This window comes from Heloderma suspectum, chromosome 1 (genome assembly GCF_057233095.1).
Source record: "Heloderma suspectum isolate Gila_16-S chromosome 1, 16-S_ref, whole genome shotgun sequence".
In the NCBI taxonomy this organism is placed as follows: domain Eukaryota; kingdom Metazoa; phylum Chordata; class Lepidosauria; order Squamata; family Helodermatidae; genus Heloderma; species Heloderma suspectum.
In genome coordinates, this window is record NC_139458.1 from 77,020,405 (window position 1) to 77,047,546 (window position 27,142).

Sequence of the window (27,142 nt, forward strand, 5' to 3'; positions counted from 1 at the left end):
TGTTGACTACTTGAGGCCATTCACAGAACACTGGGATTTCGCTGTAATTGCCAACTCCACTCACCAGGGTTAAAACAACCCTCCTGTTAATAACATTGCCAGTTATTTGAAGGTGGAAGAGAAAGGCAGATCAAGAGCCTTTGAACTAACCAGGTGCTGCTGTCTCTTCCAGCTCATTAATTGGTTCAAGGGGCGAAAATGTGGTTGAAAAGCACTGCTTGTTATAGCCAGGTCAATAGACAATGCCCCCCCCCTCACCCCCAGCCAACACAGAACAGGCGGGATTCTCAGGCATGCAGCTATTTGTAGCACAGTCTGTTGCAGGTTCCCTCCAATGTGGGTCTCACTGCGTTTCACAGGCCTGGCTCTCCAGGGAGTGTGTTCAGGATTGCTGCTGGGGTGTGTGATGCAATGTCTCCTACACAGTCTCCTTTTATGAAAAGACAATTGGTGCTTCATTTCCACTTGAGTGTGACATTACTTCCCTAGTGTGAGTGTACATGGGCAGATAACCTAGGTCAGGGCCTCCAACCTTTTTGGACCCGTGGATATGTTTGGGAATTTGAGAAACTACTGTGGGCACCACCACAAAATGGCTCCCATGAAGGATGTGGCTAGTCGTATAATGGCTGCTGGGGCGGCCTGGCTAGTCAAAAGAGGTTTGGGGAGAGAAATAGCAAGGCTAGAGGCTGGGAGTCAAGAGAAACAGCACAATAAAGGGTGAGTGGGAGAGAAAGAGCAAGGCTAGAGGCTAGGAAGAAAGAAAACAAAATAGGGTAGGGACGGGGAAGGGAGAGAAATAGCAAGGAAAGAGATTGGGTGGGGAGAAATAGCAAGGCTATGTATAATTGCTAGAAAGTTCTATTTTCATATAGAGGCATTTCATATGTATTCCTTGCTATAGATATATACAAATCCATGTACGTATATTTTTAAAAGGGGATAAAAAAAAAAGCTTTGTGGGGGCCTAGAGGCGCCACATTGGGGACCCCTTTGCGGCACCACTGGTTGGAAATGCTGGGCACTGCACTCCAACACATTTGGAGGACACCTGGTTGGGGAAGGCTGACCTAGAATAGACCCCTTGGGGTGCGAGAGCTGTTTTTAATTGTTCCCAGTAAGCCTTGATGGAATAAAAGGTAGCTGGGCATAAACTGTTGGGTATGAAGCAAACAGCCAAACTTAAGCAGCTTAGCCAATCAGGACAGGGCTCCAAAAGTTCCCCATCTGTTTGGGGAGAGCCCCTCCCTGCGCTAGCCCTGGCCTAACCTGAATTCTCGGAGCTGGGAAGCGCCTGCTCAGGCTTCTCGGCAGGGCTGGAGCAGCTGCTCATTTCATGATCTGAATGATGCAGCATGAAGAAAAAGTCAAGACTAGAACTGAATACTTTGTGCAGCCTGAGCCGGTGCTCAGTGAAGGCTTACGTAAGATCGGCAGCAAACAAGACAGTTGCTGCCTACAGACGTACAACCTAAAAACACGTCACAAAATGAAAAGGGGATGAGGAAGGACAGGGAAATTTCACATCCAAGGTATGCAGCCACCCTAGAATCCAGATTTTCTTGCATGACATCCTTTTAGCAGCTAATTCAAAAGATCTCTATTACCAATAAAAGGTAGGGTTTCAGCCTCAGCAAAACCCAAGGAGACTGCTAACTATGTTTTTAGTTACTCTACGATCACAAACAAAATTTGTGGGTAGCTTAAATAAAGTTGTGTGTATTCACAGCAACATAGGAGAGAATATGGGGTGCACCCCATCCTCCAAAATGTCTGGGCTTCCTCAGGTGTACCTTCCAAAGCTTCAGATTATCCATAATAGAGCCCCATTTATTCAAATGGCCTTGCAGATATCAGTGGAGGCTGGTGGCTCCGATGTCCATGGGGTGGTGAATCCGCTCCAGGTTTCAGGCAGAACTGTAAAGGAGCTATCTAAGGTGCTTCGCAGAACCTTTAGAGCCACCAGCCTCCACTGGCAGATATCAAACAATGTGAGGATAACTGGAAGTGCAACTACATGGAAGAGGGAGCTGCCTTATACCAAGTCAAACCACGGGCCCCATCTCACTCCACAAAGTCCACATTGGCTGCCAGCAGCTTTCCAGGCCTTCAGACATGGTTCTTTCCCAGCCCTACCTGGAGGTGCCTGAGATCGAACCTGGGACCTTTTGGATGTAAAGCAGGTGCTCTGCCACTGAGCTACACAGCCCCTGCCCTAAAAGAGCAACAAAGAATGTTCATATCAGCCAGAACGCTTGTGAAGTCAACACTGAGGCAATGGTGGTTCTGTTATACTTCGAAGTAAGGACAAGCTTAATGGAATGACTGCTGACATACTTACACTTTTCCAGACTCCTGTAGCATCTCCAACCACTGGGCTTGTTCATACTCAGATTCTGCTGCTAGCACAATGTTACCCTTATAAAAGAAACATCATAGTGCTGATTAAAGGAAGCTGGTACATAAATATGCCCCATCAAGGGGAGAAACCACTACCACCACCACCAACAGCTATTTCTGTTCTTGTGTATGAAAAGAAGAGTGTTCAGGGATACACATATGTCTATACAGTTTTACACTTGTTTAACTCACATGGTTTTGCCAAAGTAATCTTGGGAACTGTAGTTTGGGTAGAGAATCCTTGATAAGCTCGCAGATCTACAATTTTCAAAGGTCCCTGGGGGGGTGGGGGGAATGGCTGTTAAACCAATTTAAGTTGGTAGCCTAGAAATTAATCACAGAATAGTAGGGTTGGAAGGGGCCTACAAGGCCATCGGAGTCTCAGGATGTTCTGGTACCACAACTGCTAGCTCCCTTCCTGGGTGTTATAGCTCCAGAAAACATTGCTGAGGGCTAAACTACACAGTAGATTAAACATATAGTGGGCAGTTCAACCTTGCCATTTTGTTGACCTTAGTGTAAGTGTGCGGAGCCCTAATCCAGATCTACCACACATGGGGAGAGGAAGTTTTAAACCTTCCCACCCAGTCACTTCTTTCTTCTTCAAAATTCACACAACAAGGACAGTGACTGAAAAAAAGAGAAGCAATCCCTCAATTGGCACCACCTTCTTCTACCCGTATGTGGTGGTCCCGATCCGGATTCCCCCCCCACGACACGTCACTTAGACTACGGTAAACAAAATGGAGAGGATTAGCTGCACGTTACATATTTAACATAGTGTGTAGTTTAGCCCAGAGTGGTCAATGAACCTGCTGAAGGATGCTGGCAGAGAAAAAATGAATGGAGCGGGCACTGCTGCAGGCAGTGGGTTTCTGCTTGTGGGTTTCCCATGGGCAGCCGGTTGGCCACTGGATTAGATGGACCCTTGGTCTGATCCAGCAGGGCTCTTATGTTCTCTTGGAAAATGGACTTCCTTCATTGTCCTAATCAGATGGCAGCATTAAAAATGTATTAAGTTGAAAAGAAAAGTTCACTTTACGTGGAAGTCTTCGTGGGAGATTTTCATAGCATAAGGCATGTTGGGCTCTTCTTTGGCTTCTACGATGCAGCCACCAAGAGGTATGACACCCTGAGGAGACACCAAAGATTTAGGCTCGTTCGTAACTGATGCAGTGATAATGACACAGGATTGACAGGCATCCATCATAGTGGTTTCTGGTTCATCACAGAGCTGGTGATACTGGCTAAGTGTGGGCCAGAAAGTCTCCAGTTCATCTCTCTTCAGATTGATAAGGGTGTAGGTAGCCCTTCAAAAAACATGGACCAAGCCATTTAAAGCTCAAAGGGTTAAGTCTAGCACTTTGAATTGGGCTTGGAATAGGTATTTTCAAAGGGACAAGCACCAAAAATACATGGCATACCTTTTTTTTTTGTACCTGGGTAAGATATCCAAGTACAAAAATAACTCATATGAAGCAGAGAAGCTAGAGTCTAGCTTCTGTGAGAGACCACTGAGTGTGTTTGCAGATGCTGCTTACCTTAGGGTGGATATTAAAGTAGCGATTGTTTTCAAAGTTCTTCTTTTCGTTCTCAGCATAGTAAAGCAAAAAACTCTCCTTGATGATAAAGAATCTGAAAGAAAGGCAGAAGGAAGTATTATTAATTTCTGTATCAAACACTTACCCATTCCACAACACACAGTAATATCAAACGGAGAACAATACTCTTGATGCACTATATTGTGGAAATATATATACTGTGGAAAGTGCAAACATTACTGAACTTTTCTTGTTTAGCCTACAGGTTGGATTAGCCATGGGCACCACTCTCTTTCCTTGCAATAACATTTGCTAATCTGTTAGCATCGCTTCTGGAAAATCTACCTTATTGTAAGTAGTTGGACTAGATTAACTTCATGTCCCATCTGGCCATATAGTTCTATGACTTCAGCCAAAAGGTTGACACTATGAGGCCTGAAAGGGTTAGATAACAGCCTTCAGGGTGAGGGTCAAGAGCAGGCACAGTCGGACATCTGCTGAGGGCCCGCAACCCGGTAGGGGACCATTGACAAGGGCCCCCCGGACTTGCTCTTCATCATTGCAATCTGTTTGTTCACCTGCCTCTCCCTCTGTCCCAGACAACGGTGACGGTGAGAAGGAGGAGTCGGAGATGCCATGGCCTGCTTGCTCCCTGGCTCTCTGCCTCTCAAGCAAAAAAGTGGTAGCAAGGATGAGAAAGTCAATGAGGAGCAAAAGCAGCCGGTGGCAACGATAATAAGACAGACTCACTGAGAGAAGGGGTCCACTGAAGGTGTCTTGCCCAAGGGCCCTCAGAAACCTGGAACCACAAACCCCATCTTCTCCAGCCAGCATGGCCACTGGTCATATGGGCTGGGGATAGTGGGAGTTGTAGTCCAACACATCTGGAGGTCACCAGACTGGGGAAGGCTGGTTTAAAAGATAATCTGAGAAGAACCCCTATTTATTGCAAGTTGTTCAAGTACAATACACACACACACATATATATATATATGCACAAATGTCAAACCTAGCCAAGTAAACAGATCTAAAGAGATGCCTGTGAATACCCCCAGCTCACAACTGCACAAGCTGGTGTCCTGCAGATGTTTTGGACTCCCAGTTGTACTCCCATAAGCCCCATGAGCATGGCAAATGGTCAGGGATTATGGAAGTTATCATCAGAAACATGTGGAAGGCTCCAGGCTTCCTACTCCTGCTAAGTCCTCCCAAAATGAGCCTTCAGTGAATATTGTATGTACATTTTAAAACTTTGCTCTGCAATCATGAGGGCTAGAAGCTTTGTTTTTAAAACAGAAGCTTAAGGTTCTCAGGAAGCCAAGTTCTGGAACAATACTGTCCTCCAGTGTTCACTCTCATGTTCAAAAACAGCACAACAATGCTAACAAAGGATGGTAAGTTGAATCTTTACCCACTGACATCGTCTGGGGATCTGAAATGTAATTACCCAGGCTGGAAATTTGCTTTGAATGAACTCACAGCCACAAAAGGAGCTTGAGAGGTTTGCAGCTCCTAATATTTCTTTAGGTAATAGTCTTGCTTGCATTTAATGGCTGATATATTTCAGAGTGATTCCAATTCTCAATCTTGGCAAAGGAAAGGCATTTTCTGTCTATGCAAAATAAAGGCCTCTCTTGATTCATGCTCCTGCTTGGATAGCTGTTTTCTCTCGTTCCACAATAACTCAGCCCAGAACCATTTCTGTCAACAGTGGCATGGCTAAGTGCTGCATCCCAATCTCGAAGTCAAAGTGCCCACTTGGAGATTCTATACTATAGTCCAGTTAAGGTTGGCAAAAACTACATGAATACTTCCAAGTAACTGAAAAAGAAATTATTTTTTGAAACAACAATCACTAGCACAAGAAACATACTAAAAATGCAATGTCCCACTTGATGCAGTTCCCCCCCCCCATCCCCCATTGTCAGGCTGGTCTTATAACAGGATGGATAGGATCAACCACTCTGGCCCTGCAGGCCACCCTCCTGTGGGCCTTCAAAAGCCCCATGTGGGCGTTGAGGCCTGAGGCCTCGTCCCAGGTTCTGAAAAGGGGAGGGGCGATGCTTCAACCAAACAGGAAGTGACCTGTTTCCACAGGATGTTGCCCATTTCCACTTCCTGTTGAAGCACCCATAGACTGCGGAAGGCTTCAGCAGCCAGCGTGGGAATTTCAAAGACCTCACCCAGTGCAATCCTTGTGTGCCTACTCAGAAGTAAATCCCACTGTGTTCAATGGGCCTTAGTCCCAGATAGGAGTGCTTAGGACTGCAGCCACAGTTAGCAGAAGGGTGGTAGGCAGCACTAAGAAGCAGCCAAGTGAGTGCTAGAATGGGTAGGTGGAGGGAAGGCGGAGTGGGAGGGTGCATGACTTGTCACCAGGAGCTGTCACAGATGAAGACTATGGCAGAGTAACGTTGAGCCAGACGGGCACTTGTGTGCAACCACTCTAAAATAACGAAGCATCATTTGGCTGCTGTGTGCCACACAAGGCAGCTTTGTGACTGTAGTCTGTGAGGACAGTAGGACTGGGGATCATCAGCTACAGACCAAGAAAGGTTGCATCAACAGGTGTCAGTGCTGACACAGCTAAGGAAACTGGCCAGGAGATAATAAGATGCCTGTATTTCATTTAAACATAAAGACAACATTGTACAACTAAATGCTATGCAAATACCTAGAGGGGTGATCAATACTTGGACCCAACGTTCATGTAAAAGAGATTCCTCTCATTGACAAATCCAGCAGCATTTCAGATTGCTTCAGGTACAAATTGTACTCACACCCAGGATCTTTGGTTTAACAGCACCTTCCTTTTCCAAATAAAGAAATACACCGGAATGTCTTCATGGTGTCCAAAGAGTATCCCAGGCAGACAGTGCTCTAGTATGTAGATCAGCAAATGGAGTGATGCTTGTGCTAAATGGAAAGGTTCTGCTACATACGATCCAATGGACTGAACAAATCATTTTTGGCCATCATGGAACTATGTGCACAAATATCACCTGGGAGTGACAACAGTGTTTGAGGGATCTACAACTTTACCCTCAATCGAGGACATGACACATACCACCAGATCTAGAAGAGCGGTTGAGAAATCGTCTTCACTAACAAAATCAAGCTGAAGATCAGCAAACAAGAATTCCTTTCAACAATAAACAATTCAGCAGCAAACTGAGAACACATCTGAAGGACCAGGGCTTTACGGTTGTTCAAGCAACTGGGGATGCTGATGCTTTGATTGTTCAAACAGCTGGCAAGCTAGCCTAGTCCACTGACACCATTGTTGCAGGAGATGACAGCGATCTGTTTATCTTTCTTTGTCTTCATGCCAGCACAGCAAGCAAGACTTTATATTTCTCTCCAGAGCCAAAGGAGGAAGAGGTATGAAAGGCATGGGGCATCACAAGTATTCAGCAGCAACTTGGTGAAGAAATATACAAACTGATACTATTTGCACAGGCCATCCTTGCTTTTGCCACAACTTCCAGGATTTATCGACTTTATTCATGCACACTGATGGCTAGTAGTGAATTTCATGAACTTGTGTTGCTATTTCTTTGCCGAGATCTTTCTTAGGCTACCGCTGCTGCAGCTGGTGAAAGAGTTTTAGGAATCCAGTATGGCAGGGATGGGGAACACGTGACCCTCTAGACATTGTGGGACTGCAACTCCCATCAGCCCTCACCATTGGCTATGCTGGCAAGGGCTGATGGGAGCTGCAGTCCAGCAACATCTGGAGAGCCACATGTTCTTCACCCCTGCTGTATGGCGCACTGTCTGAAATAACAATAGAGGAATATAATCAGCAGATGTTTTCCAAGAAAGTGGCTAGTTCATCATCATTTGTTTGACCTGAACAAGTGCTGCCAGTATCTGCTGCTACAAAATGGGACAGCTTGAGGGTGCAATAAGGCACACAGCACTGTCTCTCTCTCCATAATGACAGACAGCTCTCTCTCATGCATCTGATCCATGTGCAGTAGTAGAAGAGCTTAATCAGTGCCTAGCTATGGTAATGGACTGGATGAGGGCCAATAAACCAACGTAAAATCCAGACAAGATGCAGGTACTGCCGATGGGTGGTTCATCTCTCCAGGTGACTGATGTTCAACCTAGTCTAGAAGGGTTTGCACTTGCCCTAAAGGATCAGGTTCCTAGCTCGGGGGGGGGGGGGTTAGATCCAACTTTGTCACTAGAAGCAAAGGTGTCTTCTTTGGCACAGAGTGCCTTTCCCCAGCTTAGGTCAATATACCAGCTATGGCCCTACCTGGATTGAGACAGCCTGGATTCAGTGATCCATGCCCTGGGAATGTCCCGGTTAGATGACTGCAATGTGTGGAGCTACCCTTGAAGATGGTCTGAAAACTTCCATTAGTGCAAAATACGGCAGCTAGGATGCTGACGAACTGGGTGTTATGACATTATGCCAGTATTGTATCATCTTCCCTAGCTGAGTTCATTTTCAGGCCCAATTCAAGGTGATGGTATTAACTTATAAAGCCCTTTATGGCTTGGGACCACAGTATCTGAAGGACGGCCTCTTCCCACATTCCTACCTGTGCCCTGAGAGCATCATATCTGTTTCCTTTGTCTTTCCCCCAACCATGAGCTGTCTTTGTACCAGTCTCATGGTACTATTGTATATATGCGTGAGTGGTCTTTTTTGTTCCTTTGTTTTGTTGTTGTTTTATTGTTTTGTAAACTGCTTTGAGATTTGTTTCAAATGAGAACTGGTATATAAATATTGTTATGAACTTGAGCACGCTCTGGGAGAGAGTGGAGGACAGGAAGGCCTGGTGTGCTATGGTCCATGGGGTCACGAAGAGTCAGACACAACTTAACAACTAAACAACATATAAATATTGTTACTTATCATCATCTTCTGAGGCACTGCTCAGAGGGCCTCTACATACCAAGATTCAGCAGGTAGCTAGCGGGCCTTTTCTGTGGTGGCCCCCAAAATGTGGGATGCCTCCTGAGAAAGGTCCACCTGGCACCTACTTGGTTGACTTTTTGGCACCAGGCAAAGACCTTTTCATTTTCTCAGACCTCAAAAAAATATTTAATTTGCACTGAGCCACTAAAGCTGAATTTTATGATTTTCTTCTTCCATGTTTTAGCTGCTTTGACAGTTATCTCTTATTTTTGCATTATTTCAAATTATTCTTGTTGCTCCTTTTAAATTCTTCTAATTTTTTTAAAATGTGTTTTATTACCAGTTTTATTATGTATGTCACCCTAAGATCTTCAGCTATAGGGCAACTCATAAACTGAATACACATACACACATACACATACACACACACACACCACGTACAGGTGTGGACTTGCAAAGGACATTTCAAGCATGAATGCTAATGGGAGAGGATAGAAAGAGCTTGATGATGCATTGTACTTGATCATGGCAGATCTTCCACCAGCTCCTGAAAATAGCCAAGTGTAGCTTCAAAGGCAACACTGACACAATGAAATGGAGCCACAGAAAAAATGGACTTGAATGCACAATTGTATGCAAAGCCAAAGACTGTCTGAATACTAGCACCAGAGCTGCGATGGAGCCAAAAGGTTATAACAGTGACTTTTTAATATCAACAGGTGCTAATGCTGATATAGCAAAGGAAATGCATAAGATTAGCTTTAGAAGTATGAGGGAATTTTGGGGTTTTTCCTCCCCAAGATTATTGTGCTGATAATAAAGAGACACAAACGACTCTACTAAAGGTGTGAAGCTTTTATGTTTGAAAAGCTTCATTTACCAAAAAACCAAGGGGGAATTTCCCCTGTATTGGTTCTGTTGACAAACGCAGTTGTGTCAGCACAAAAACTGTTATCTTTCAGCTGCTTGCAATAAAAGGATGAAAACAACAACAACAACTTTGCATCTTGCTGCACATTACAACTTTTAGTATGGTGCTTCTGATGCTAATCTGATCACTCTCTCAACAATAAATTTTCTTTTGCAATTATTGTAAAGTTCAGTCTTATTTTTAGTAGGCTAATGCTCTAACGGTGCAATCCTATGCATGTTTAGACACAAAAAAAGCCGTACAGTTCCCAGCATTCCCCAGACAGCATGTCTAAATTTGCATAGGATTGTGCCCTGAATATTTCATAACATTGCAGCTGCACAGACTAGGAAAAAAACAGTCTGTGCCCTGCTTACAAGTTTTGAAAGGTTTTGTGCTAATTTTTCCACAATCTATAAAAAACTATAGAACTTCACACAACAATTGGAAAAGACACAAGAATACTTCCCAGGTGAAGTGTGTTATATAGTAATGATGGTTATTTTTTGTATGGTAGTAGGAGGGACTTTTCCCTGCCTGCTTAGCTTTTCTGAGCACTAGCCTTGATCCAGCATTAGCACCCTCATAACACAAAGCTAATGTAGGTTTGGGAAGCCTGTTTCCTCCATTAACTGCAGTATTTACCCTTCAGAAGTCAACAGAGTGGTGAAATTGTCTAGACCAGACTGCAAATAGCCAGTCAATTTAATTTCCAACAGCCTCTGCAGAAAAGCTCCCTAAAGGACCCAAGAGCCTTCTCCTTCAAAAAATAAAAATAAAATCAACACACAGAAGCCTTTTGAGAACAGTTCCAAAACTGCAATGGACATGCCATGTATTACCATCAGTGATGGCAAAAGAACTCACAAATAGGTGCATGTGACAACCATATTCACTCTCACACTCACAATGTTGTTAATGCTAGCAGGAAGCCATAACATTTAGGAATACTTATCATGGTGATGGTAATAATTACATTAAGAGTCTCCATGGCCTCACAAGACATTCCTGCTGGCTTCTGGCAGAGGTGCAGAGACTGTCAATGTGGCATTGACTAACTCAGTAGTACGCAGTTCTAAGCAGTAGAGTTATTAAGGTGTATAAAATATGGATGGTGTGGAAAAAATGGATGCTAATCTCAATACTAGGTCCCAGGGTCATCCAAGGTGGGAGATTTAGGACAGACAAAGGGGAGTACTTCTTCACACAGTGTGTATCTAATCTATGGAATTTGCTATCACAAGAAGTAGTGATGGCCATCAACTTGGACAGCTTTGAAATTCATGGAGGATAAACCAATCAATGGCTCCTAGCCATGATGGCTATATGCTACCTCCAGTATCAGAGGCAGTGGGCTTCTCCACAGCAGGCTTTTTATCCCACAATTTACTGGGGCTTCTGCTTCTGGATTCTTTGTGGGATTAAGATCAACTCCTTAAATGGTCTGACATGGGCTGTTTTTTTGGAGCTGTCTTTCTTGGTAAGTTCTTGGCAAGTTCGATATGTTTCATTTTAGAGCCACTAGATGGCACTGTCATTATAGCAGAATTGTGCAATTCCATACGGCCATTAAAGCAGATTTACATTTATTACTGCATTATCCCCAATCTTTTAAAAACCAGGATAAAGGTCACAAGTGTGGAGACGCCCTGGAGGTTGATGATGTCATGTAAGGAACCCACTAACTTCCATGAATGACCAATCATGAGTGTGCAATAAAAGCCTGGTGTAGAAATGCTCAGTATGTCTCTCAGTACCTGTTGCTGGGGATACTGGGAGTTGTAATCCAACACATCTGGAGGGGACCAGGCTCAGGAAGGCTGACTTACATGGAGTGAATATATGAAAATTGTGTGTGTGTGTGTGTGTGTGTGTGTAATGATCAACTCTCAAAAAGCCTGTTTTCCGAAGATAAATATTTTTGCTCCTAATATGTATAGTCAGTGCGATTAGCAAGGTAATATTTATAGTGTTTTGAAAACACAAAAGAGCCATATTCCCAGGAGATCATAACATCACTGCTGGGCCTTGGAGCTAACAATGTTTTTTTGGGAATAGCTACATATAGCAAGTAATTGTTGTTGGGGTGATTCTCCTCCTTTGGGGATGTTCTCATAAAAGTGGAACAAGACAGCTGCTAGGGCTGTTCAAATCTGAAGCTGCAGCTGTATGTTCCATCAGAGAGGCTGTGTGCTTCATTGGAGACCCACACTTTTCTATCACACACTGTGGCAACAGAACCATGGGGAAACAAGACTGCAGGAACTGTCTTTATGGACAATTCCCATCAGCTCCAGTCAAGCATGGCCAATGGCCAGGAACACTGGGAGTTTTTGTCCAAAACATCTGGAGGGCACTAAGTTGGGGAAGTCTGCACTAAGTGGATGAGAATCATTATTTATTAAGACCCCCCCCACACACACACACACACCAAAAACAACCATTTTTCAGTGTGTGGGATTCTAGGTAACTTCTTAAAAATTAGATGCTTCAATGGGAGATGCTCCCAATGGGATATAGCGTATTTGTGGTTCCCAGGCTTGTCTTGCTGAATTCAAGGGCATGATGGGACCCAGTAATATGGACACGATCCCCCTGAGAATAGCTCTTACACCAGCTGGCATAGAGTGTTGTTGTTATTAATTACATTTCTATACCGCCCAATAGCTGGAGCTCTCTGGGCAGTTTACAAGGATTAAAAACATTAAAAATAGAATATACAGCGATTAAAAACTATTTACATAAAAAACACATAAACAGACAATATACACAAAAGAAACATATATCTAAAACAACTTCAAACAAACAATCTCAAAAGCAAAGAACCATAACCATAAATGTAAATAGGGGAAGCACCCAATTAGAAAATTGGGATTTGTGCAGGCCAGGAGATGCTCAGTGGATTGTCATAAACATGATATGCGCATTTGCATTTTCAGATTCTAGATCTTAGGCTCATGACATATAAACACCAGGGGTTGTATCCAATGGTGGCTGTCACATTCCCTTGCCCCCCCCCATGCACACACACAAGAAGAGAGGCTGCAGTCTCACACCTTTAATTCACTATCAACAGGTTCATTACAGATGGAAATCTTCAAAGACTCTCAGGCTACAAAGGAATGGCAACAGGGGATCCAAATGGGAGCTACAATGTTGCCAGCAGTTTGAAACAAGACTTGCTGGCTAGAATAACTTGGGGAGGGATGCCCCTCCCTTCCAGTGATGCTCCCCATCACCAACAGGGTCAACTGTCTGAGCTCTGCCTCTAACTTTTCCCTCTTAGCTCTGCACTGCAGTCTAGCATCCCTTGGGTCACGCCCTGCGATCTCCTCCTGGGTTGTCATGGAGGAGCAAAAGGGGGGGCGTCAGGCCCAGCCATCTGGGTGTTAGCATCCTGAGAAGCATGCCTATCCATATCTGAACTCACTCGGGAAGATGCCTCCCCCGGTTCTGGCTGTTCCCCTTCTGAATCTGAACTGCTAGTTATCTCCAATCCTGACAGTGGCTTTGCGTTAGCGGAAATTGCTTTTGCTTGTGGAAGGTGGATTACCTGATCTTCACCAAGCTCCCTTAGCAGTTATAGGAATGGGTTGAGTCATGTCGTCCTTCCACTCAAAGGACTTACTAGGTTGGATCCAGACCAGATGCTACGCCAATGGAAGGAGTCCTTCTATTTGTGGAAGTGCATCAGATCCAGGGGATTCTCCTGCAGGCAGAAGACTGGGGGGGGGGGGAGCAATTTTGGTGATTCCCTCTTGCAACCCTGGTGCCCCAACCCTCTGAAGCAGATTTTCAGGAGCACAGGGGGCTGCAAGAGGAAAGGCAAATTGTCTAGAAACAGCCTCCACCCCATCTGTGGGCACATCCAGTGGCAGAGTTCCACTCAGTGCAATTCTGGATCTAACCCATTATTTAATATGATGCTCTCAGGAATCCTGTTATGAGCACTGGATAATTTAAAACTGTGCCATTTTAATTAATTTGTATATTTATCAGATTTATATCCAGCTTTCCCCCCATTTCAGTCTTTATGACAAATCTATGAAATACGTGTGCAGTCCAATGAAGTTGTTCTGCTGACAAAACTACTTCCATCAGCAGAATAAGGAATGAGGCAATTGCCCCTCTCCCACGCAGCCGTCCCCATGTGCCTACAAAATCTGGTCCGGGGGGTTGGGGGGATCTTCATTGTTTCATTTAGTTACATTTTATTCTTATAAATCGAAGAACCCTAGGTTTCCTGTAATAATTTCTAGCACTAATACCATTATAGGACCTTAATACTGCATCAGTTTTCAAGATTGCGTCTACTGGCTTCCAAAGCATTTCAGTACATAGATAACCTGCTGATACCTCCGTTCTCCAGTTGGTAATTGCACTTCCCTATCTGGACATGTTGCATTTGCTCAGGCATTTCCCCTGATTAATCAATACCAACTCTTACACAACCCTGCAACTTTTGCAAATAATAGTACAGCACAGTGCTTCACAAACTCTGGGTCACAGTCGGGTCCCACCATGTTCTTGTGTGGGTCATACAATGAGGGCTTTCCTCCCCATCCCCATCTCAAGAAGCTTTTGGTCTTTCACCAGGCCAACAGCACACCATTACAGTTGTACGACTCCTTTAAGACAGTCTTGTAAATAAATGCACAAAACTGCAAAAATTCAACTAACCAGAGGAAGAACAGAGAGTTCCCTCCCTCCTCTAGCAGCCGGCTGCATTCCTATGTGGATGTTTCACTACTCTGGCATCCCGCTGGTTTCTATGCTGGGTGCAAATGAGGGACGGAGCACTCCATCTCTCCTCTGGCAGCCTGTTTGCTCACCTGCATGCAATTCCTTGTCGTCAGTGGTGAGTGCTTCAATACAAGGCTGCTTGAAGAGATAGGTTTCTTCCCTACATGCCATGCTTAAGTTCTGTTCAAATACAAGTTGTTGTTTATTCGGTCAGTCGCTTCCGACTCTTCGTGACTTCATGGACCAGCCCACGCCAGAGCTTCCTGTCGGCCATCGCCACCCCCAGCTCCCCCAAGGTCGAGTCCGTCACCTCCAGAATATCATCCATCCACCTTGCCCTTGGTTGGCCCCTCTTCCTTTTGCCTTCCACTTTCCCTAGCATCAGCATCTTCTCCAGGGTATCCTGTCTTCTCATGATGTGGCCAAAGTACTTCAGTTTTGCCTTTAATATCATTCCCTCAAGTGAGCAGTCAGGCTTTATTTCCTGGAGTATGGACTGGTTTGATCTTCTTGCAGTCCAAGGCACTCTCAGAATTTCCCTCCAGCACCACAGTTCAAAAGCATCTATCTTCCTTCGCTCAGCCTTCCTTATGGTCTAGCTCTCGCAGCCATAGGTTACTACAGGGAATACCATTGCTTGAATTATGCAGACCTTTGTTGTCAGTGTGATGTCTCTGCTCTTAACTATTTTATCAAGATTTGTCATTGCTGTCCTCCCAAGAAGTAAACATCTTCTGATTTCTTGGCTGCAGTCAGCGTCTGCAGTAATCTTTGCGCCTAGAAAGACAAAGTCTGTCACTGCCTCCACGTTTTCTCCCTCTATTTGCCGGTTATCAATCAAGCTGGTTGCCATAATCTTGGGTTTTTTGAGGTTTAACTGCAACCCAGCTTTTGCACTTTCTTCTTTCACCTTAGTCATGAGGTTCCTCAGCTCCTCCTCACTTTCAGCCATCAAAGTGGTATCATCTGCATATCTGAGATTGTTAATGTTTCTTCCAGCGATTTTAACTCCAGCCTTGGCTTCATCAAGCCCAGCACGTCGCATGATTTGTTCTGCATACAGGCTGAATAGGTAGGCTGAGAGTATACAACCCTGCTGTACTCCTTTCCCAATCTTAAACCACTCCGTTGTTCCATGGTCTGTTCTTACCGTTGCTACTTGGTCATTATACAGATTCCTCAGGAGGCAGACAAGATGACTTGCTATCCCCATACCACCAAGAACTTGCCACAATTTGTTATGATCCACACAGTCAAAGGCTTTAGAATAGTAAATAAAAAATAGATGTTTTTCTGAAACTCCCTGGCTTTCTCCATTATCCAGCAGATATTGGCAATTTGGTCTCTAGTTCCTCTGCCTTTTCGAAACCCAGCTTGTACATCTGGCAATTCTTGTTCCATGAATTGCTGGAGTCTACCTTGCAAGATCTTGAGCATTACCTTACTGGCATGTGAAATAAGTGCCACTGTTCGATAGTTGGAACATTCTTTGGTGCATCCCTTTTTTGGGATGGGGATATAGGTTGATTTTTTCCAATCTGTTGGCCATTCTTGTGTTTTCCAAATTTGCTGGCATATGGCATGCATCACCTTGACAGCATCATCTTGCAAGATTTTAAACAGTTCAGCTGGGATACCGTCATCTCCTGCTGCCTTGTTATTAGCAATGCTTCTTAAGGCCCATTCAACTTCACTCTTCAGGATGTCTGGCTCTAGCTCACTGACCACACTGTCAAATCTATCCCCGATATTATTATCCTTCCTATACAGATCTTCCGTATATTCTTGCCGCCTTTTCTTGATCTCTTCTGCTTCTGTTAGGTCCTTGCCATCTTTGTTTTTGATCATACCCATTTTTGCCTGGAATATACCTCCGATGTTTCTAATTTTCTGGAAGAGGTCTCTTGTCCTTCCTATTCTATTATCTTCTTCCGCTTCCGCGCATTGCTTGTTTAAAAATAATTCCTTATCTCTTCTGGCCAACCTCTGGAATTTTGCATTGAATTGGGCATATCTCCCCTGATCACTGTTGCCTTTTGCTTTCCTTCTTTCTTGGGCTGCTTCCATTGTCTCAGAAGACACCCATCTTGCCTTCTTGGTTTTCTTTTTCTTTGGGACATTTTTTGTTGCCGCCTCCTGAACAATGTTGCAAACTTCTGTCCATAGTTCTTCTGGGACCCTATCTACTAAATCTAGTCTCTTAAATCTATTCTTCACCTCCACTGCATATTCATGAGGAATATTAGTGAGCTCATATCTAACTGATCTGTGGGTCTTCCCTATTCTCTTTAGTCTGATTCTAAATTGTGCAATAAGAAGTTCGTGATCTGAACTACAATCAGCTCCAGGTCTTGTTTTTACCAACTGCATAGATGTCCGCCACCTTTGGCTACAAAGGATGTAGTCAATCTGATTTCGGTGTCGACCATCTGGTGAAGTCCATGTATAAACTCGTCTCTTAGGTTGTTGGAAGAGAGTGTCTGAGTTGTGAGTTGTCTTGGCAAAATTCTATCAGCCTATGTCCCGCTTCATTTTGTTCTCCCAGACCATGCTTGCCTGTAATTCCAGGTGTTGTTTGACTACCCACCTTAGCATTCCAGTCTCCTGTAATGAAAATAACATCTTTTTTTGGCATACTATCCAGTAGGTGCTGCAGATCCTCATAGAACTGATCTACTTCTGCTTCTTCAGCATCTGTGGTTGGGGCGTATATTTGGATCACTGTGATGTTAAATGGCTTACCCTGAACTCGAATTGAGATCATTCTGTCATTTTTTGGATCGTATCCAAGCACTGCTTTAGCCACTTTATTATTAATTATGAAGGCTACTCCATTTCTTCTGTGGTCCTCTTGTCCACAGTAGTAGATCTGGTGGTCATTTGTTGTGAAGTGGCCCATTCCAGTCCATTTCAGTTCACTGACACCCAAAATGTCTATATTTAATCTTGACATCTCCCCAATAACCATATGCAATTTGCCCTGGCTCATAGATCTTACATTCCAGGTTCCTGTGGTGTGTTGATCTTTAGAACATCGGATTCGTCGTTCACCAACAGCACCATCGGCTGCTAGCCGTCCTTTCGGCTTTGAGCTAGCTGCGTCATCACATCTGGGGCTAGTTGAACTTATCCTCTGTTCCTCCCCAGTAGCATTTTGACCATCTTCCGACCTGGGAGTCCCATCGTCCGATGGTATACCGACAAATCTCTGGTTGTACTGATCCATTTAGTTTTCATGGCAAGAATACTGGGGTGGGTTGCCGTTTCCTTCCCCAGGGATCGTATTTAGTCTGACCTCTCTGCCATGACCTTCCCGTCTTGGGTGTCCCTTCACGGTTTAGCTCATGACGTCATTGAGGTGCTCAAGCTCCAGCACCACAACAAGGTAACGGTCTCCTTTGCTGAAAGTTCAAATACATACTGCCCATATATTCCTATAGTAACATTAAAAATGAAATATAAAATACAAACGTGCATTTGGGATACAGGAAGGTGAGGTTTCTCTCTCTCTCTCTCACACACACACACACACACTCACACACACTCACACACACTCACACTCACACACACTGGTAATTCCAATGAAAATCCCTCCCACATTTTAATTAGCGATAGAAAAAAGCTCCCATTGGCGCAAATTAGAGTTTTTGCTGTTGGGCAATGTAAGAGTTTTTCTTTATCATCCAGGCTATAAAATTGTGTTAAATTAATAATAGCACTCAGAGGCTGGAGTTGCAGACTTGCATGGAAGAGTCTGGGTTAGAATGAAATGACTCTCGGCCAACGGCAAAAGAATCTTTGCCCTTTATTATTCCCACTCACAGGGGATAAACGGCAGTCTTGGCTTCTTTCACAAACCCAATGACTTTGGCCTTTTAAACATGGCTTGCTTATGAACATGAAATACCTTGACTGTCATTTCTTCTCATTACAAATTAGCCAAATTTGTGTTATGCTAAATTTATGGAACAAAGAAAAGATGACCGGAGCCATAAATTCCTTGACAGAGGCCCTTTCCACACTGGGGTACTTTACTGCTGCTACAGTAACGATTTCTTAAATTAGCAGTGGTTAAATCCCTCCCTCTAGATTTATCCGTCAGCTGGAAGCGGAATTAAAATAGTGGTGCCACACGACATTTATATAGCAGTATTTTTCCATAACAATCTTGCCACACCTGTCTGTATTTACTCAGGAGTAAGTTCTTAAAAGAGTGCAACTTTCAGGTCAGCAGCCTCCCTGTCATTTCAAGTGGCTCCTACTTCAGAAGCTGAAGTTATTCAAACTTCCCTCCGCTTGTGAGCAGACTTTCCACACATTTCCACGCTCTCTGGGATATTTTGCTTAGGCTGCTGTGAGCTCCCAGGAACACAAGCGTGGGGGGCCTGAGTCGGTATAAGGCAGCTTCCTGTGTTCCTGTGCCAGAGCTGATGAGCCTCTCTCAGCCTGAGGGCTGGATTCCATTTTGGAGAAGTGCTCGGGGGCCGCATGCCAAAGGCATAAAGAGTGGGGCCAACTTACCAAAACTGCCAGCATATTTTAGCTTACAGCACTTCCTGCCAGTCACCAAGCCTTAGGAGAGCCATTCCAAGCTTTTAGAATGGAGGGTGAAACCGTGCAAAAGCCGGGAAAGTGCCAAGTGATTGATGGTTGGAGGGGATGGGAGAGGGTGGAGGGGTGTGGCCTGGCTTGGGGCCCCAGGCAGGCCAGATTTGGCCCCCGGGGTCTGCACCCCTGTCCCCTGCCCTCTTGAGTGACTCCACCCATTCTCTCTCTTGCTGCCCTTTATGCCTGGAACAACCTTACAGAGTACCTTTGTGGTGGCGCCTCTCTCTCTCCTCCTTCGAATCCCAGTTCAAATCCACTGTTTCCATGAAGCAGGAACACAGGAAGCTGCCTTATACCCAGTCACTCTTGGTCCGTCTTCCTCAGTATTGTCTCTCTACGCTGACTGGCAGCAGCCCTCCAGGGCTTCACACAGGACCCTTTCCCAGCCCTACTTGAAGATGCTGGGGCTTGAGCCTGGGGCATTCTGCATGCAAAGCAGGTGCCCTACCACTGAGCAACAACCCTTCTGTGCCCCCTCCAGATGGTGTTGGACTACAATTCCCATCGACCCAGTCACCTAAAATAAAGCCAGTGTATGTCTATTTACATTTGCTCACATATATCCTTGGTAACCTTTGCTTTTCCCGTGCTTCCCCCACCTTACATTCTCCCCACCCCCACCCCCACCCCACACATTTAAATTTAGCTTGTCTGCTTTTAAAGTTAGACCTGTTTTTGCTTATCTTATTCTGGAAAGGGCCTTGTATATTAATGGTGCTATATAAATATGCATTTTAATTAAATAGGTAAAGGGTTGGATCCAGAGCTGCCCCTCTGCAAATGGAAGGGCTCCTTCTGTTTGCAGGAGGATCCAGGATTTAGTCATTGATGACATTCCTATACCGCCTAACAGCCAAAGCTCTCTGGATGGACCCAGCAGAGGCTCCTGATGGAAGAATGGGATGGGGAAGTGACATTTGCTCATTCCCCCTTCCCCCTACAACCCAGCACCACCTCCCACCCTGTTCTGGAGCACCCCTGAGCTCTCCAAAGCAATTTTTCATGAGGACGCAAAGGGATTGCAGGGGAAGAGGAATCTGCAAAATCAACTGCCTGCTTTCCTCCAGCAGGAGCATCCTGTGAGCAGAGTTTTGCTCCTGGGAACTCTGGTTCCAAGCCTATGTATGTATCCTACAAGCCTTCATGAGGAGATGGGGTATACATTTAAGTACATTTATAAAATAATCTCACGATGTAGGAAGTACCAAATATGGGGGAAAACAGACACTTTGTTACTCAAATGCTACTGAAGATGTTGACTAGTGCAATACATCTTGCGTTAAAAAGAACCGTTTACATAGACCCTACATAAGCACTTCTGAAACCTGGTAATTGTACAGAATAACTGAACATGGCTAGCAACCAAAACACCAGAGCCATTTCCAACTTCCCAGCAATAACAGGCAGTGACTACAACACCCTCGCATCCAAAGGGTCTGACACCTGACCTCTAAGGCCATTTAGGCTATCATCTTTGCTGAACTGGGTGCTTGCTTATCTTTTAATTTTTTGTGCTGGAATCCAGATGCCTTTTCTTAATGATGGGAGTTGTAGTCTAACACATTTGAAGGACGACAGGTTGGGAATGGCTGCTCTATTGGCCAGTGCCTGTGCCTTCACCTTCCAGGCATGCAAACAGAGATCTCAAAAAAGCTTTGTGGAATTGAGTTCACACATTATCTCAGCAAAAAGGTAGCAAAAGAACCACTTCAGGTCTTGGCACAGCTCCGGTTTAACCCTTGCTGTTCCCTACAAGAGGCAGGGCAGCTCCCTGCTCAACTTAGCACCACACTCCATTAAAATACATGCTCTGTGGACCTCCAAAGGCCACATATATTCCAACCTACAGCTGAGCCAATACCAGCTATGATTTTCCCCTGTGAGGAGCACCAGAGGAGAGCTGATAAAGATACCACACCAGTGTACAAAGAGGAAATCAATCAATCTAGATATATCCTCCTCTCTCCCACACACCTGGATTTGATTGCCACATTGTAAGCCTACAAATTCCAGAAAAGTAAACCTGTTTTTTTAACCCCTAGGTGCCCATGATGCTGAACTTTGCCTTAGCATCCTTTCTGAGCTCTCCCCCTTGTCTCTTGGACCCATCTGCCTAGCTTAAGACTCCCTCAGAGCCTACCCATGATCTTCTGGCTTTCCCTTTCCAGCATGAACCCTATTATCCCCTCCCCTCAGCCCCTGCAAAGGCTTTTAATTTTGCAAATGCAGTTCTTCACAAGCAAATCCTGCAAATTCCTACCTCTTGGACCATTTGGCTGATGGTCTCCCAAAGGGTCTCTTCCAAAGCACTCCATACAGCTGCACTTTGGTGCTGATATCCAAGGCATCCGAATCTGCTGGTTCCATGGACGGGGAAGGAGAGACGGAGTTGGATTTAGAAGTGAACATTGGAGAGAGAGAGAGAGAGAGAGAGAGAGAGAGATTTTCAAATCTAATTCTCTGCCTCTGCTCTGCAGCTCAGGGAATCTGATTAAATGCAATGAACCAGAAGGACGTAAGCACTCGCTCTGGAGAGAGAGACAGAGGCTACGCTTTGAATCAATAACTGGACTGCTCAGTGCTCAGTCAATATTTGCCTCCCTGATGCAGAGGAGAGCTTCCTCATTCCATACCGGTGCTGATACACTGGAGAGAGAGGGAACATTCCACACCAGACTGAAGACAGCCTCATCAGAGCACTCAGATCTCATAGCAGGCCATGCTCAGTGTTTGTGCAGCATTGTGGCATTCACACCCTACCGTAGACACAGATACATGTTTCAAATGAGTTTATATCTGCTTCTATCCTGTAACATGTGGGGAGGTGAAATGGCTTTTTCCCTGAGTTGACACTATAGCAGGGGTGCAGAACTTCAGGCTCAGGGGCCAAAGCCAGCATTTCAGCGGTCCCCTAGTGGCCACCCTCCCAGCCACCCCCAACCACTGATCACTTGGTGGCTTCCCAGCTTTTGTGCAGTCCCCCCGCCCCCACCCCCAATTCCAAAAGGTTGAAATGCCTCTCCTGAGACATAGTTACTGGCTTTCAGCTGAAATATGCTGGCTTTCTTGGCTCCTCCCCTTTTGCCTTCAGCCCCGCTCACCCCAAGACCTTGTCCGAAATGGACTTTGGCCCTCAGATTTGAGAGATGCCCAGCTCCCCTGCACTCCAAGCACGTGATCCTCGTTGTGGCCACCCAGACGTGCTTCCAGATGGACAGCTCATAGTGCTACCAATTAGAAAGCATTGTGCAGCTATTCTGTCTTTTCTTCCTTAATGACTTTTGTGCATTGAGGAAAAAAAGGTGATGAAGGGGAGGGAAACAGGAGGGTTACAAGTGGAAGCTGATGTTGTAAATTTTGGTGAATGAGGCAGGGTGATGGCAAGCTAAAAGCCTTGTCTGGAAGCACCCCCACATAGTTCACAACAGTATCCCCACCGCAGTGTACATAGTATGCATCTGAGAGAAAGAAAGTGAGAGGTAGGTGGGTGGGTGTGTAGCAATTTCACATTCAATAGCAGGAGGGTGCTGTTGCATTCACATCCTGCTTGTGGACTGCCTATGGGGGCATCTGGTCAGCCACTGTATGAACAGAATGATGGACCAAATAGGCCTTTAATCTGATCTAGCAAGGCTCTTATGTTCCTCCTTGTCAGACGCATTACATTTTAAATATGCACATCCAGCAAAGCAGCTCAGAGAGATGGAGCTTTTCTACATGGGGTATTTGTTGTGCCCTTGTCATTCTCTACTTACGGTTATTTATGGGTTCTTTAGATGACATGACCCTCCAGTTTTGCTTGTTTGTAAAGAGCACTTTCCACGAGTTTTTTTAGGGTAGGGAAAGTGGGGTATTATTTCTAATGGCAATGGAAAGCACAATTTCCTCTTATAAATTTGCACTATTCTGCTAATCCACAGTGCCACCTAGAGGTTATGTAGCAGAAAAGCAGAAAAAATTCCCTGTGCAGTGCTCGGATCTCAATTCTGTGATGAAACAAAAAGTAGATGTACCAGATTAACAGCCTCATGTAGAAAAGCCCATGGAGGGAGACACAGAATACCTATGTGTGCAGAAAGTGGGCATAAATCCCAATTTGCTTTTTCTACCAGAATGGAAACCCTTGGTCAGGGCTCACATGATTGTGTCAACTTTGAATACAGGGTCAGAGTGGCTTTGCCCTGCTATGAAATTTATTGTATGACCTTCAGGTTAAGAGAGAGACCCTTTGTGCAAGTTTACACAGAGTTGTTGTGAGGACACAAGGAAGAGAGAATATCAGATGTGCTGGATGCAGAACAGCACTATAGAAAATTAAAAGTATGTACTCCAGCCATGATCTAGAGGTGAATCACTAACTGCATGCCTGTCGTAAGTTTGAGCAAGCTTCACTCTGCAGAGCCCCTCCAAATTAAGAGAGCAGTTCATAGGGTGGCCATGTGTCCTCTTTGACAGTGGACAGACCTCTATTTGAAAGGCTGCCAGAGGACCGTCCTCTTTTTGAAGGCATCCTCCATTTGAAGGGTTGTCCAGTCCAAGTCCAGTTTAAATATGAAGAACCATCAGAACTGTTGCCCATCAACAGTTAGTATCTGGAGAGCAGACTGAACAGGCAGGCACAGAAATCATCTGGTCACAGTCTTCCGAGCTATCCTGTATTTCTATTTAAATTATATTTCTAAATTAGTATATATCAGTGCCCTCTTTTATCCTATTTTCTGGTTATGCATTTCCTCTTTTTTGATGATTCATAAGCAGCCACCCTAGGCACAAGAGTTGCTAGAACAAAACAGCCTCTGGAGCATGCCTTCTCTCAACCCCATGTTCCCCTTTGAGCAGCCCTTAGACCAAACGTCCAAACTGTTTTGTGTGCTTTTATAGGTTGTTCTGTACAAAACCATGGATTTCGTTAAAGGCTCAATTTTATTTATTTATTTATTTATTTCATTTCTATACCGCCCAATAGCCGAAGCTCTCTGGGCGGTTCACAAAAACTAAAACCAAACAACACACAATAAAACAATTTAAAATATATGGAACATTAAAACACAATATAACAATACAACCACAATAAAACCTAACAGCAGTACAGGAGTTTAAAATACAGATTTAAAACAGCTAAGATAAAAATTTAGAAAGCTAAAATGCCTGGGAAAATAAAAAGGTCTTCACATGGCGCCGAAAGGAGTACAATGTAGGTGCCAGGCGAACCTCACGAGGGAGCTCATTCCAGAGCCGGGGTGCCACAACAGAAAAAGCCCTCCTCCTAGTAGCCACCCACCTCACTTCCTTTGGCAGGGGCTCACGGAGAAGGGCCTCTGATGATGACCTTAAGGTCCGGGCAGGCACATATGGGAGGAGGCGATCCTTCAGGTAACCTGGCCCCAAGCCGTTAAGGGCTTTGAATGTTAACACCAGCACTTTGAATCGGGCCCGGAAATGGACTGGCAGCCAGTGCAGCTGGAAAAGTACTGGCGTAATATGAGCTCGCAGGCCAGTCCCTGTTAACAATCTTGCTGCCCTATTTTGGACCAGCTGAAGTTTCTGGACCGTTTTCAAAGGCAGCCCCACGTATAACGCATTGCACTAATCCAGACGAGAAGTTATCAGAGCATGGATAACTGTAGCTAGGCTATCTCTGTCCAGATAAGGGCGTAGTTGGTATACCAGCCTAAGCTGATAAAAGGTGCTCCGTGCCACTGAGTTCACCTGTGCCTCAAGTGACAATTCTGGATCCAAGAGCACCCCCAAACTACGAACCTGATCCTTTAGGGGGAGTGCAACCCCCTCCAGAACAAGTTGAATATCACCTAGCCGGGCAGACGAACCACCCACTAACAGTACCTCCGTCTTGTCTGGATTGAGTTTCAGTTTATTAGCCCTCATCCAGTCCATTACCGTGCCCAGGCACTGGTTCAGAACAGCCACTGCCTCACCTGGTTTTGTTGAAAAAGAGAGGTAGAGCTGGGTGTCATCCGCATATTGATGGCATCTCAGCCCACACCTCCGGATAACCTCCCCCAGCGGTTTCATGTAGATATTAAACAGCATGGGGGATAAAATAGAGCCCTGTGGAACCCCATGGCACAATTGCCATGGCACAGAGCAATAATCCCCCAGCACCACCTTCTGGAATTGGCCATCCAAGTAGGAGCGGAACCACTGTAGTGCAGTGCCTCCAACTCCCAACCCAGACAACCTATCCAGAAGGATACCATGGTCGATGGTATCGAAAGCCGCTGAGAGGTCCAGGAGAATCAACAGGGTCGCACTCCCCCTTCCCTCTCCCGGCAGAGGTCATCCCACAGGGCGACCAAGGCAGTTTCCGTTCCAAAACCAGGCCTGAAGCCCGATTGAAATGGATCTAGATAATCCGTTTCATTCAAGAGTGCCTGGAGCTGTCCTACAACCACCCGCTCAAGCACCTTGCCCAGGAAGGGGATGTTGGCCACTGGCCTATAATTGTTAACATCCTCTGGGTCCAGGTTAGGCTTTTTCAGGAGTGGTCTAATTACCGCCTCTTTTAAAGCAGCAGGCACCACTCCCTCTCTCAAGGAGGAATTTACAACCTCCTGGACCCAGCCGGACAACCCCTCCTTGCTTGATTTAATAAGCCATGAAGGGCAAGGGTCAAGCACACAAGTGGTCGATCGGACTTGGCCAAGCACCTTGTCCGCATCCTCAGGCCTCAGTAACTGAAACTCATCCAATAAAACTGGACCAGACGGTGCTCTGAACGCCTCTACCAATGGAACTGCATTAATGGTGGTGTCCAATTCATGATGAATCTGAGCAACTTTATCCTCAAAGTGCCGCGCAAACTCGTCATAGCGTGCTACCGAGGGTTCCACCGTCTCTCTCCCTGGCCCAGAATGTAACAGGACGCGAACCACTCGGAAAAGCTCCGCCGGACGACACTGAGAAGATGCAATGCTGGTGGAAAAGAACTGCCTCTTTGCCACCCTCACCGCCACAGAGTAGGCTCGATAGCGGGCTCTTACCTGTGTTCGGTCAGACTCAGCACAAGTTTTCCTCCACCTGCGTTCTAGCCGTCTCCCCTCTTGCTTCATTGCCCTCAGCTCAGGTGTATACCAAGGAGCTGGCCGGGCTCTGCTCAGAGGGAGAGGGCGCTTGGGCGCGATCATGTCAACTGCCCGAGTCATCTCTGCATTCCACAGAGCGACCTGGGCTTCGACAGGAGCACCAGCCATACCAGCAGGAAAATCCCCCAGAGCCCTCTGGAATCCATCGGAATCCATTAATCTCCGGGGGCGGACCATTTTAATAGGTCCCCCACCCTTGCAGAGGGGAAAGGCCGCCAGGAGTCTAAACCTCAGCAGGAAGTGATCTGACCATGACAAAGGGACAGATGTTAATTCCTCCACTTTCAGATCACCATCCACCTGCCCAGTCGAGAAAACCAGATCAAGTGTGTGTCCTTTTATATGCGTTGGGCCGATGACATGTTGGGACAGCCCCATGGTTGTCATGGCGGCCATGAAGTCCTGAGCTGCCCTGGATACAGCGGCCTCAGCATGGAAGTTGAGATCCCCCAGGACCATCATCCTGGGGGTCCTCAACACCAAGTCCGAGACCACCTCCGTCAGCTCAGGCAGGGAGTCTGATGGGCAGTGGGGTGGGCGGTACACCAACAGAATCCCTAATCTGTCCTGGGTACCCAACACAAGGTACAAACACTCAAGATCTGCACTCAAATGAGCAGGAAGCCTGGAGAGGGAGATTGAATTCCTATAGACCACGGCAACCCCCCCTCCCCGACCCTCAAGTCGGTGTTGGTGCTGCACCGAGTACCCAGGAGGGCACAGCTGGTAGAGAGTGACCCCTCCCAGTTCCCCCACCCAGGTCTCAGTAATACATGCCAGGTCAGCCCCCTCATCCACAATCAAATCATGGATGAGGGAGGTCTTACTTTGGGCCGACCTGGCATTCAGCAGCAGCACCACCAGACCCGAGGGCAGACTGGTAAGGCTGCCAGGAACCATCAGGTTGGGGGAAGAACCAGAAGAGGGGACAGCTGTAAGGTGTCTAGCCCCTCTTCTCCTC

General features: G+C 45.7%; 1 protein-coding gene across 1 annotated transcript in view; it reads right to left on the reverse strand.

Annotated features, from left to right (window-relative positions):
* The window catches only part of PLEKHD1 (pleckstrin homology and coiled-coil domain containing D1), a 38,299-nt gene extending 16,753 nt beyond the window's left edge, over nt 1-21,546 (reverse strand). The window contains exons 1-4 of the mRNA XM_084827672.1: nt 21,339-21,546; nt 3,942-4,035; nt 3,443-3,532; nt 2,342-2,418 (exon numbers count right to left, since the gene is read on the reverse strand). Coding sequence (XP_084683798.1) covers nt 2,342-2,418; nt 3,443-3,532; nt 3,942-4,035; nt 21,339-21,487 — 410 coding nt within the window. The 5' untranslated portion in view covers nt 21,488-21,546. The remainder of the gene's footprint in view (nt 1-2,341; nt 2,419-3,442; nt 3,533-3,941; nt 4,036-21,338) is intronic.
* Nucleotides 21,547-27,142: the final 5,596 nt, after the last annotated feature.